The 13,615-nt window shown below is 41.2% G+C and overlaps 1 protein-coding gene and 1 long non-coding RNA gene across 3 annotated transcripts in view; one reads left to right on the forward strand and one right to left on the reverse strand.

Moving 5' to 3' along the window:
* The window catches only part of LOC131516415 (uncharacterized), a 28,226-nt gene extending 16,074 nt beyond the window's left edge, over positions 1-12,152 (reverse strand). The window contains exon 1 of the long non-coding RNA XR_009264058.1: positions 12,039-12,152. This is a non-coding gene — a long non-coding RNA (uncharacterized LOC131516415). The remainder of the gene's footprint in view (positions 1-12,038) is intronic.
* CLPX (caseinolytic mitochondrial matrix peptidase chaperone subunit X) overlaps positions 11,406-13,615 on the forward strand; it is a 41,859-nt gene continuing 39,649 nt past the window's right edge. Inside the window, exon 1 of one of the 2 annotated variants that reach the window (XM_058737361.1) lies at positions 11,406-11,680. In XM_058737361.1, coding sequence (XP_058593344.1) covers positions 11,602-11,680 — 79 coding nt within the window. In that variant the 5' untranslated portion in view covers positions 11,406-11,601. Of the gene's footprint in view, positions 11,681-12,235; positions 12,336-13,615 lie in introns of those variants that run through there. The other variant, XM_058737360.1, reaches the window with a different exon arrangement.

Here is a 13,615-nt window from a genome sequence, read left to right on the forward strand (position 1 = left end):
CATTTTTCTTCTTCCTGAAGAATACCTTTTAGAAATAATTTTAGGGAAGGCCTATTGTTGGTAGAACAATAAGGTTTTTAAAATTAAAATATAATCCACATACAATAAATTCACAGTTCAATGGATTTTAGTGTATTCACAAAGTTGTTTTGTTTTAATGTTTGAGAGAGCACGCATGAGTGGGGGAGAGGCACAGAGAGAGGAAGAGAGAATCCCAAGCAAGTTCCATGCTATCAGTCTAGAGCCCAGCGTGAGGCTCAGTCACACATTACCTGAGCCAAAACCAAGAGTTGGACACTCAACAGAGTCACCCAGGTGCCCCTACTGTATTTACAAAGTTGTAAAACCACCATCACTTTCTAATTCCAGAACATTTTTATCCCAGAAAGAAACCCCATACCTATTAGCAATCACTCCCTATCCCTCCTCCACTGAGCACCTGGCAAACCACGTTGTCTTTGTGAATTAGCCTATTCTGGACATTTCATATAAATGCAACCATACAGTATGTGGTCTTTTATGTCCGGCTTCTTTCACTTAGCATAATGTTTTCAAGTGTCATCCATGTCCCAGCATGTATTGATATTTTGTTACTTTTTATGGTGGAATAGTATTCCATTGTATGGACGTACCACATTTATCTATCAGTTGATGAGTGTGTCTACTTTTTGCCTATTTTAAATAATGTTGGCATGAACATTCATATACAAATTTTTGTGTGAAAATATCTTTTCAGTTCTCACAGGTATATACCCAGGAGGGGAATTGTTAGGTCATGTAGTAACTCTATGTTTAACTTTTATCAAATTATTTTCCATGGCAGCTGCCTCATTTTATAGTCTGACCAGCAAGGGTATTCTCATTTCTCCACATCCCTGCTAGTGTTTGGTATTTTCTGTTCTTTTAATTGTTTTAATTTTTTAATTCTTATTTATTTCTGAGAGAGATAGAGTGTGAGTGGGGGAGGGGGAGAGAGAGAAGGAGACACAGAATCTGAAGCAGGCTCCAGACTCCAAGCTGACAGCATAGAGCCCAATGTGGGGCTCAAACCCATGAACTGCAAGATCATGACCTGAGGCAAGTTGGATGCTCAACCAACTGAGCCACCCAGGTGCCCCTTTTTCTACTTTTTTAAGTGATAGCTATCTAGTGAGTATGAAATATCTCATTATGATTTTGATTTGTTATTTCCCTAATGGCTAGTGATGTTGAGAATCTTTTCATATACTTACTGGTCATTTCTATATCTTTGAAGAAATGTCTGTTTAAATCCTTTGCCTATTTTCTTAATCTGTTTGGGTTGCTATAACAAAAATACCAAAGACTGGGTGGCTTATAAGTAACAGAGATGTATTTCTTATTGTTCTGGCAGCTGTGAAGTTCAAAATTAAGGTGCCAACAGATTTGGTATCTGGTCAGAGTCTGCTTCCTGGTTCACAAATGTGTGGTGCTAGGGACAAATTTATATAAGGGTCCTAATTCCATTAATGAGGTCCCTACCCTCATGTCCTAATCACCTCCCAAAGACCCTATCTCTTACTGTCATCATATTGGGGATTAGGTTTCAACATACGAATTTTGGGGGCACACATTCAGTCTATAGCACCTATTTTTAAAATTAGGTTATCTTTTTATTGTTGAGTACTAAATACCAGACCCTTATCAATACTTGATTTGCAAATATTTTTTCCCATTCTGTGGCTTGTTCAATTTCTTAACAGGGTCCTTTGAAGCACAGAAGTTTTTAATTTTGTTGAAGTCTTATTTACTTATTTTTGGTTACTTATGCTTTTGGTGTCATATCTAAGAAATTGTGGCCTAATCCAAGGTCATGAAGTTATATCTATATTTTCTTCTAAAAGTTTTATAGTTTTAGTATTTACATTTAGGTCTTTGAATCATTTTGAGTTAATTTATGAATAGATATTTAGATATAGATCTAGACAGAGATGATATATAGATCCGACTTCATTTGTATATAGATATCCAGTTGACCCAGCACCATTTGGTGAAAAGATTCTTCTTTCCCACTGAATGGGTTTGGCACTCTTGTTGAAAATAAATTAACTGTAAGTGTGAGAGTTTATTTCTAGACCCTTAATTCTATTCTATTGCTGTGTATATCTACTCTTATGACAGTACAAATCTGTCTTGGTTACTGCAGCTTTGTAGTAAGTATTGAATCCAGGAAGTATGAGTCCAACTTTGTTCTACCAAGTTTTTATTATCTGAAATGTCTTTATTTTGTCCTAATGCTTGAAGATAGTTTTGCCACTATACAAATACTAATTTAATTGATCCATATTATTTTATTTTATTTTATTTTTTAATGTTTTTTTACTTTTTGAGACAGAGACAGAGCACAAGCTGGGGAGGGGCAGAGAGAGAGGGAGACACAGAATCTGAAGCAGACTCCAGGCTCCGAACTGTCAGCACAGAGCCTGATGCGGGGCTCAAACCCACCAACTGCAAGATCATGGCCCGAGCCAAAGTCGGACACTTAACCGAAAGAGTCACCCAGGCGCCCCTCCTGAACTTATTATTGATTCTTTAAAATACTCATATGATAAATTTTCATTCTATGCAGTAACATAAGAGTTGGCATATATGTTCTTAGAGAATTTTCTTTTTGTAAGCCCACCAACGCAATAAAAAATGTGTTTCATCTAAGACAATCTAATAGTGAGTCCTGCAGAGCATAGGGCAGTGGTTAAATGCATGGCGCTAGAACCAGGCCATCTGTGTTCAAATATTGCTTCTTTTATTAGCAATGCAATATTGGAAATTTATTTAACCTCTGTATGTTTTAGCTTCCTCAACTATAAACTTGAGGAAATAATACATACCTTATGTAGCTATTATGAGGATTAGTTGAACATATACATGAACATAGTATATATTAGTTACTGGCATATATAGTAACCACTATATAAATGTTTGCTGTTATTACTGTGCACCCACAGCTGGAAATGAAAAAGACTGAAAATGTGTTTAGATTTAACAAGGTGATGCTTCATTTTTGTGGTATTGGAGGAGATTCATTTGTTCTACAGAAGTAGTTTTCCAGAAAATTCAATTTTATTACCTCTCTTTAAGCTCCAAATTTTAACATTTTGATCTATTTTGAGTAGAAATCTTCAAAAAAATTTTTTAATATTTACTTTTGAGAGAGAGAGAGACAGAGACAGAGACAGAGACAGAGTACAAGCAGGGGAGGGCAGAGAGAGGGAGACACAGAATCTGAAGCAGGCTCCAGACTCTGAGCTGTCAGCACAGAACCCGAGGCAGGTCTCAAACCCACGAACCATGAGATCATGACCTGAGCTGAAGCCAGACCCTTAACCGACTGAGCCACCAAGCACCCCTTGAGCAGAGATCTTTGTAAGAAAGCATATATTCTATCTTTTTAAAAACAGAAATAACACAATTGAATCTTTCTTGATGTATCAGGAATGTAATTATGAATGCCAATTATTATGGTAGTACAATAAAATGGCATCCAGGGCTGATATGATATATAAGAAATTTGACCAATACCAGATAAATTCAGACTATATACTCTTCTTGTTAAGTTCTTGCTTCCATTTTTCTGTTTCCTTCTTTTTTGTCAGACTCTTAGAAAACTCTTTGGTTGTGATTAATTCACTTGCTTCAAGTGCCTCTCCCCTTTGTAATGTACTCACTTGTGGGATAGAGATACATATGACCAAGTCAATATTTAAAATGAATAAAACAGACTCAGGCTCCTGGGTGGCTCAGTCGGTTGAGTGTCCGACTCCGGCTCAGGTCATGATCTCAAGGTCTGCGAGTTTGAGCCCTGCGTTGGGCTCTGTGCTGACAGCTCAGAGCCTGGAACCTGTTTCAGATGCTGTGTCCATCTTCTCTCTGCCCCTCCCCTGCTCATGCTCATGCTCTGTCTGTCTCTCTCTCAAAAATAAATAAACAAAAACAAATGTTAAAAAAAAAAAAAGAATAAACAGACTCAAAGTGAAATCCTGAATGCCTGGGTATGAGCAAAGCACATGAACTTTGATGTGCCAGCTTTGCAACATTTATTTTGGTGACTCAAAGCCTTTTTTTTCATTTCCTCAGTATTGACTAATTTACCAATTACTAATTTACTACTTTACACACAAAGCCTAGTGGTTGCTTGTGTATAAATAAATACTGCTTGAAAATAATAAATGATTACAATCGTTACTGAAGTAAATATCACTTTTATTATCTAATATTATGCCTAATGTACGTTAATTGCAAACTGAAAAGGACTTATAAACCAAGGGTCTACTTCCTCTTTCACCTCTCTCTTTCAGTTTTTCCTTTTTTCCCCCAAGTCTTTATTTAAATTGTCTTTCAGTTTTTCATTTGAAATCAAGCAAGCTCCTTACAACACTGAGGTACAATGGAGTAGGGTGAGGTCATCAACAAACTGGCTAAGAAACACAACTAAAAGGTTTTTTACAGGCATAAGAGGAAAGCCCTAAATTACAGCATTGCACAGTAAAAAAGATCTTTATTATTTATTAAGTACCTACTGTGTACTACAGGTCAAAGAATCATTTATTCCTCACATTTAACCCAGGAAGTCAAGAGCATCCAATTTATAGTTGAAAAAAAAAAACAAAAAAACAAAAAAACAGGCTTATAAAACTCAGTAACTTGCCAGAAGTCACACAGCTGGTAAGTAACCCAGCTGGAATCACCAGTCCTTCTCCCTCTAACATCTTTGCCCTTTAGAAAATACTAAACAAGGATTTCTTGGCACTGTCTTCACGATTTGGTACACCAAAAGTTCCAAAAGATTAGCTTTAAGAACACTCCCCTCACCCTCACCCCTTCTACCCTATAGATTCAAAGAGGGAAACTTTGGTGAGTTAGTGCCACCTGCTGACCATCTTCCTGAACATCAGGATAAAGGACTGTCCTCTAATCAAGGACAAAAGGGGCCTTGTGCTATCTGAAGTCATTACCGGCCCCCAAGGGCAGGCCCAGGAGAATGGTGAGCACCCTCCTATAGACCCCTTGGTCTCCCTACAATATCAAGGCTGGGCAGCTGCTCCCTGAGGGGAAAAATGGTGGCAACTGGAGAGAACCTAAAAAAGAGACAATAAGAAATAAAGGCACAGGTTTCTACCACCACAGTGCAAGTGCACTTTATTCATTTCTGCAAATAAACCTTAGCATCTCATGATTATAGGAATAAAAATAGATTTCTGAGGGGTGCCTGGGTGGCTCAGTCAGTTAAGCGTCCAACTTCAGCTTAGGTCATGATCTCACAATTTATTAGTTCAAGCCCCGCATTGGGCTCTCTGCTGTCAGCACGGAGCTCACTTTGGATCCTCAGTGACTCTCTCTCTCTGCCCCTCCTCCACTCGTTTTCTCTCAAAATAAATAAATAAACTTAAAAAAATCTTAAAAAAAGATAGAATTCTGAGCCCCACTACAGACTATTTTATCAAAACCTTTAGGGGAGGAGCCTACATATATTTTAACAAATACCCAGGTCATTCTTAAGAGAAGGAAGGATGGGGGATCACCGCCTTCATGGAATGGCGGCTTTTTAGTCCCTGATGTGAGATATCTCTGGGTAGGGAGGGGAGACTCTGCAGACCCCTTAAATCTTATCATATTTTGTAAGAGGATACAGGCAAGTAATGGAAATACTCGTGGAGATTAGGGTGAGAGTCCTGGTTCTGCTGTGACCTTGGACAAGTGTTTTTAAACCCTCTATGTCTTAATTTTCTCAGCTGCCAAGACCAGAATGCAGATAATAACAATACCTTACTGTGTTGCTATGAAAATCAGATGAGAAAGTAGGTGGGAAGTAACTTTGTAGAGTTCTACACAATGTTGTTAGTATTATTTTGAGTCTCAAACTACCTACGAGCATAAACCCCACTTTATTTTTTGTCCTTATTTTTTTAAATATAATTGTTGAGTTCTTGTTACCTGCCTGGTAGTATCAATGTCTGCTAATCTGAAGGATCAGTGTCCAGCCACGTAAAAGAAATGTCTTTATTCAGGGGCACCTTGGTGGCTCAGTTGGTTAAGCATCCGACTTCAACTCACATCATGATCTCACAGTTCATGAGTTCGAACCCCGCATCAGGCTCTGTGCTGACAGCCTGGAGTCTGCTTGGATTCTATGTCTCCCTTTCTCTCTGCCCCTCCCCTGCTCGTGCTCTCTCTCTCTCTAAAATAAACATTAGCCAAAGTATGGAAAGAGCCCAAATGTCCATTGATGGATGAATGGACAAAGAAGTTGTGGTATATATATACAATGGAGTATTACTTGGCAATCAAAAAGAATGATATCTTGCCATTTGCAACTACGTGGATGGAATTAGAGTATTATGCTAAGCGAAATTAGTCAGAGAAAGACAGATATCATAGGGCTTCACTCATATGACAACTTTAAGACACAGAACAGATGAACACAAGGTAAGGGAAGCAAAAGTAATATAAAAACAGGGAGGGGACGGGGCGCCTGGGTGGCTCAGTCGGTTGGGCGGCCGACTTCGGCTCAGGTCGTGATCTCGCGGTCCGTGAGTTTGAGCCCCACGTCGGGCTCTGCGCTGACAGCTCAGAGCCTGGAGCCTGTTTCGGATTCTGTGTCTCCCTCTCTCTGACCCTCCCCCGTTCATGCTCTGTCTCTCTCTGTCTCAAAAATAAACGTTAAAAAAAAATTAAAAAAAAAAAAAAAAAAAACAGGGAGGGGAACAAAACATAAGAGACTCTTTAATATGAAGAACAAACAGAGGGTTACTGGAAGGGTTGTGGGAGGGGAGATGGGCTAAATGAGTAAGGGGCATTAAGGAATCTACTCCTGAAACCATTGTTGCACTATATGCTAACGAATTTGGATGTACATTTAAAAAATAAAAATAAAATAAACATTAAAAAAATTAAAAAGAAATGTCTTTATTCGGAAGATACAGTGATTCCCAAAAGAATCACGGCTCTCTCAGAGGCTGTACCAGAATCTCTGGTGGAGAAGGTGAGATTTTGATGTTTCTCAAAAAGAGTCTTTGGTTTAAGAAGCGATGACTGAGGAACACAGTTTTAAAATCAGAAGACTTGGGGCACCTGGGTGGCTTGGTGGGTTAGGCAACTCTGGATTTCTGCTCGGGTCACGGTTCATAGGATCAGACCATGCGTCAGGCTTGGGTTCCACAGAGCCTGCTTGGGAGTTTCTCTCTCCCTGCCTTTCTCAGCCCCTCCCCCCACTCATGCTTGCTTTCTCTCCCTTTCTCTGAAAATAAATAAACTTAAAAATAAAATGAAATCAGGAGACTTGGACTCTATTTCTCTCTCTGTTTAGACTCATTATGTGACGTCGGATGAGTCCCTGACTTTTTATAGGCCTGTTTCCTCATCTGAAAAATCCAGTGCTAAATTGGATGACTTGCTGACTCTAACCTATAAAAATCTTTTTCACTTAGCAACTCATAAGGTTCAAAGTCCTGGCAGGTAGGATCAAATATAAAAGAGAAAAAAAGAATTTTATATAAAATGCAGACATTAAAAGTTATGTGCTTTCAGCTATGTAGGTTATAAAAGGTAAATAACTCAGGATAAGGAGTCAGCTACTTGAATGAAACTATTTGAGCTGGAAAATTGCACTTTCTTGTTTAAGTATCATTAACCTGTCAGAAAAGAGTTGAAAGTAGATGTGATATGAAAGTATTTTGTTCCAAAAAGCTGGTAAGATGTGACTATGCAATGATATCACATTCCTAGTTGAGGATCCATTTTATCACAGGGAAAGTCTCACTCTGTGCTTCCAAATCCAGAATGTGGAGGAATGACCTGAGAGTAACCTGAGCAGGGGTTGTCCACATAGTGCCAAGTGAGAGGAGGTCTTAATGTGCCTCTGGAGCCTCATTGCTCTTTGCCCAGACAGCTATGTCTGCTCCATCTTTTAGCTACCTGGCCACACCTTGGAGCAAGAACACTGTCCCAACGTGTGAATTTCAGGTCAGGGAATGTACACTTATAAAATGGAATACGCTCCTTTATCAAACAGCAAAGTAGTTCCTAAAGAATGGTCCTTTACGTTTGAACCCTTTCCCAAATAGATGTTATTTTATTTGAACTTGACAACCTTCTGTGCTCCAATACCAAATGGGAAGTTTTGGTGTATCCCCATGGTACAAGTTCCTCAATCTAAACACTGCTGTAAGACTTACACCATTAAAGACCCTAGCACAAAGTTAGTGTCCCAATCCATGCTTGTTGGGAGCTGTTCCTAATAATCCAGGTATGTTCTGTCCCACCGAGCACCGAATTGGGATGATGCACCAAAACTACCAAATTCATGTTGTCCGTGTGATGAAAATATCACCAGTCTGGTGCCAAAGCCATATGACCCTTGTTCACATTGCTGAGAAAAAGTTAAACTGAGTTGGGTACAGCTCTCTTTGTTTTGCACTTTCTAGGGCAAAGTCTATGTGCTGCTAATCAGGCATCTCCTAGGAATTCCTTCCGGGACACTCATCAGTTGGATTAACCATTGTATAAATTTGCATTTGTATCCATTAACACCTCTTTGTCAACTATAATTTGCTCTGATTATATGTAGGATTTTCTAAAAACACCACCCCAGGTTTCTGCCAAGCAAAAGCATTGTTGGAAGAGGAGTATTTAGTCAAGTACTTACTGATTTTCTACTGTGTATTTAGCCCAAGTATATAATGAAATACCTGCCTTCAAAGAGCTCCAAGTCCAGTTGGGAATACAGGCTAAACACAAAACATCAATCCATAAATAAAATTAAATGCTTCATCATTCTGGTAATAATATAAGGATATATGACACAACAATGTAAGGGTATTCCTGTCATACCAGTAGCATATGTTTTTGTTTTACATGCTTACTGTCTATCTTATCTTTCCCCCACTAGAATGGAAGCTCCATGAGAGAAACATTTTTTTTGATTCAATGCTATTTCCTCAGTGCCTGGCATATAATTGGTGTTCAATAAATATTTGTTGAATTCAAATTTCTCAAGAGTCAGAAAAAGGAAAGCCTCAGGTGAACCTGAGCTATGCTTTTATTCAGCTTGCAATCTATGGGCTTTAACTTTTTTTTCCTTTTTTCCCCCATTTATTTATTTATTTATTTATTTATTTTTACATATATTTTTTTTAATTTGAGAGAGCGAGAGCACGAGTAGGTGAGAGGGGCAGAGGGAGAGAATCTTGAGCAGGCTCCATGTTCAGCACGCAGCCTGAAGCAGGGCTTGATCCCACAACCCTGGGATCATGACCTGAGCCAAAATCAAGAGTAGGATGCTCAACTAACTCAGCCACCTAGGTGCCCCTTGCAATCTATAGGTTTTTTTAATTAAAAGCTTATTTATTTATCTGGAGAAAGAGCATGTGCAAGTGGGTGAGGGGCAGAGAGAGAGAAAAAGAGAATCCCAAGCAGGCTCTGCACTGTCAGTGTGGAGCCTGATGCAGGGCTCGAACTCAGGAACCATGAGATCAAGACCTAAGCTGAAATTGGATGCTTAACCAACTGAGCCACCTGGGCACCCAACCTATGGGTTTTAGGAACAACTTCTTTATTTGTATAAGAAGGAAATTGCATATAATTGAAATAGAAGTGGGGTGGGATGAAAGGAATTTAAATTGGGTGTTAGGGTCAATGTGACTTAGTTAGCTCCTTGCTAAAAGAGCTTTGTACTAGAATCAATGGTTTTTGAACCCTGTTATTTATTTATTTATTTATTTGTTTGTTTGTTTGTTTATTTATTTATTTATTTATTTAATATGAAATTTATTGTCAAATTGGTTTCCCGAACACGGTTTTAAAGCAGAACAATTCTGGGGGCACCTGAGTGGCTCAGTCGGTTAAGCGTCTGACTTCGCTCAGGTCAGGATCTCACAGTTCGTGGGTTTAAGCCCCGCGACGGGCTTTGCTGATAGCCTGCTTCGGGTTCTGTGTGTATTCTCTCTCTGCCCCTCCCCTGTTCACACTGTCTCTCAAAAATGAATAAATGTTAAAAAAAAAAAATTTTTTTTTTAAGCAGAATAATTCTGTCTTCGAACAAAACCCCAATAAGTAAAATAGATAAAAACAGAGCCGCTCTGATTGATGTAGGGGTGGCATGGAGAAGGAGACAAAAGAGGTCCACCCTTTTAAAAGTCTCCTCACCCCCACCACAGAGCTATGGCTTCTGACGGATTTTAGGAACACAGTTTGAAAATACTGGATTGAGGAAACTTTAGAGTCTCTCCTCTCTCGAAATTCTATTAATAGAGGCAGCTAAGGAATACCTGCGCTACCTTCTGGTCTCTACCACTTTAAGTTGAAAAGATAACAGGAGTCAACTCCCTGCGAGAGAAAAACACAGAACACGTGTGGCCTGGGCCAAGGCCAACGCCCCTCCTCATGGCCAGACCCAGGGAACCAGATGCTAGATTTCTCTGATCCAAGAATAATGAGGGCTAGATAACTTGTGTGACTGGACTTGTCCCTTTTCTCCCTGCCCCCCACCCCCCTCCCTTCACCTAAGCTCAGAACTAAAGGCATCCAAGCGCACATGGCAATTTTCCTGAGCTTTGGAGTTGCCAAAAATCTTAGCAAATATTCACAAAATCTTACAAAGTAAATATCTGGTGCCAACCAAAATGTAGAGTCAGATTCATTTGTCACCATCCTCCACCTTGTACACCTGCTTTAGCTGTCCAGAGAGGAATCAGCCTTGCAGACGCTCAAAGGTTAACAGAAAACTATTTACTAGGGTGTGATCAGCTTAAGTCCTTAAGAGAATCGACAAAGGATCACTAAGCATCCAGGGACTAATAACAGCTGGAAGAGTTACCACTTGGTTTGAGAGAACAAGGAAAGAGAGCTGTCTGCCAACAGCTCTTGTTCGGGGAACTAGGTAAAAATACCTCTTCCACGTTGCAAGTGAGGAAACTAAGAAGATAAGGTACAGAAGACGTGGAATCGCCGGTGGATGAAATTTATTCAATTTGAAGCGTCCAGCAGCAGCCAAAGGATTTCAAAGAGTCCGGCGGCCAACTAAGCCACCAACAGGTCTCATTATGACCTTCCTCACCACAAACCGAAAGTTGCCAGGAGTTGGGACTACAACTCCCGGCACGCATCTCCCCGCATCTGTAGCACTTTTCGATGATAGGATAAGGGGCTTCCGGAAGCATTGCATGTCGGGAATTGTAGTTATCCCAGTGGGGGTCGGCCGTACGCCGTAACGTGCTCATTGGCGCCCAGGTTACCGCCCCCCTCCCCTCTCCGCTCTTCGGCGTATCACCCACGTATACGCAGAGCGCGCCCACACCCCCTCCCTAGGCCTAGGACGCAGGCGCGCGCACGCTCCCCGGGCTCGGTAGGCGGAGGGGGTGAGGGTAAGAGAAGGAGGGGGAGGGAGGGAGGGGGGCTAAGTGTCTACAGAGTAGACGGCAGTCGGGCACCGAGAGCGCGAAGGCCTGGCTCCCAGGCGGTGAACTCTGCACTGAGTCTAGGGGCCGGCGGGAGGGTCCGGAGCCAAGTCAGCGCGCCCTGCGAATAGGAGTCGGGCCGCTGAGACCGGAGGGCAGCAGGGGGCAAAGCCCCAGCCTAGGCCCAGAGGAGATGTCCGGCTGCGGCGCTTGTAGTTGCGGCGCTGCCGCTGCGCGGCTCATCACCTCCTCGCTCGCCTCCGCGCAGAGAGGTAACGAAGTAGTCCCTCACGTGAGCCAATGGCCCAGGAGTGTACCGGCCGGGGGTGGGGATCCCGGGGAGGGCAAGAGGTCTACCCTGCCTTGAGGGTGTGATGGGATGCGCGGCGTTTCTCCTGGCACCCCCCGCCCCCACTTTAGGATGGTGTTCTGCCAACCTCTGGAGCATCTGTTTCTCAAATTTGAAGTAGACCCCTTCTGTTCGCCCGCCCGCGCGCGTTCAGGCCTCTTGACTTTGGAACCGGAATGTGGTCACTTAGCAGAAAGCCTGGAAGAGGCACAAAATGCTCCTTACGTTAAAAAGTGCCCCACACCCTACTCAGGTCCGCCGGGCACTGCCGCCTTCCCTACCTTCGGCTTTTCCTCCGGAGCCCGGTCGGGTTCCTTTCCGGCCTGTCGGGGGTTCCCGGAAGGGCCCGGGGGAGGGGCTGCTACTGTTGAAGCCCCCCTTCAGGGCGCCGAGCCAGCTGTCCCAGACGCAGGCCGCGCGAGACCCACGGTGTCACTGTCATTGTGCGGCCGCTTCCACCGGGGCATAAGCGGGGCTCATGGCCCTCCCGGAGCCGGGAAAACCTCGCGGCCCGCAGGGAAGCGGCCGGGGTGGAGAAATTCTCGTAGAAGTTGTTTTTGAAGTACTTCAGTGTCTCGGTTGGTCGTTTGCCGGTTTTCCCAACTTGACTGAGATAGTTTTAAGGATGGCGCTTGTTTACCTTTACTTTGTTTATCAGGAGCTGTGAAAGAGTGTGTCATACCAGTCAAGGGATTCCGGAACAGAAACCATTTTCCTCTTCCCCCAAATCTATGAGTGTCAGACTACAGGCTGGATTCTGTTATTTTATTTTGACTTGTCAACTAAATAAATTTAAAAAGCCCCCCTTTCCTGTATTTTAGGTTAATTATAAAAGCTCCTACCGTATACTTAAGGTATCTCTTTCGACAGTTTATTTCACAAAGAGGGATGAAATGAAGTAATGTGGGCAGAAGCATTTATAAAGTGATACTTAAATGTAAAGGAGTGAATTTAGTCTCAAGACATTGTTAAACCTGAACTCCAGGAATTTGAGTTGGAAACATGTGAAAGTGACATTGAAATTCACTTATTTGACGTCTTTTTTTGAGGCTGGGCCCTGTTTTGGTGCTGGAGATAGAGTGAATAAGTCCTCAACTGCAAGTGTAAATCTACTGGAGCACACAAAGAATAATATCATTTCTAGGAGTTGGGTAAAAGGTGTGTGTGCTTTTTGGGCAGAGAAGGCTTCTTTGACAAAGTTCTTCATCTGTTTCAATCAATTTTCCGGTAAAACTATGAATCATAGGCGGTGCGTGGTGATTTTTTTTTTCTTTTCAAAACAACCACTGCTTTAAAATTTTAATGACTCATTAGGTGAAGCAACACAAATTAATGGCTTATTTAGGTATTATTATTTGTTACTATAAGTTTGCCATAAGTTTTCAGAAGTCATAAAACCATTTTTACTGTAAAGGAGTAAATTAAGCTTAAAATACGGGACATAACCTCATATCTTTATAGAAGTTAATATTTTTACATGACAGTGAAACAGCTTGGTTTTCACATCAATTTAAGACTTTCCTAAGGCTTCATTACACAAAATGTTTCTTTTCCGTAGTAGAAACTCTTAAGATTATACGCTAGTCTTCAATATAGAGATTTTTTTTAAGGACTTAAAAAACTCCAGAAAAGTTATTTTTGTTTAGGATTCTTGAAAAGAGGAAAAGGGGCAAAAGAGAAAAATCGGAATTGAACTTCAGTTAGTTTATTATTCTTATAAACATAAAGTTAAGAATTTCAAAACTATCCATAAGCAAAAAATTTAATCAAAATAGTCTCAACAAGAAATTATACAATGAAGTAAGAATAAAAAGATTTCAGAGCTCTCTTGAAATATAATGCTATTCTCTATCTCTGT

Source organism: Neofelis nebulosa, chromosome 7 (assembly GCF_028018385.1).
Source record: "Neofelis nebulosa isolate mNeoNeb1 chromosome 7, mNeoNeb1.pri, whole genome shotgun sequence".
In the NCBI taxonomy this organism is placed as follows: Eukaryota; Metazoa; Chordata; class Mammalia; order Carnivora; family Felidae; genus Neofelis; species Neofelis nebulosa.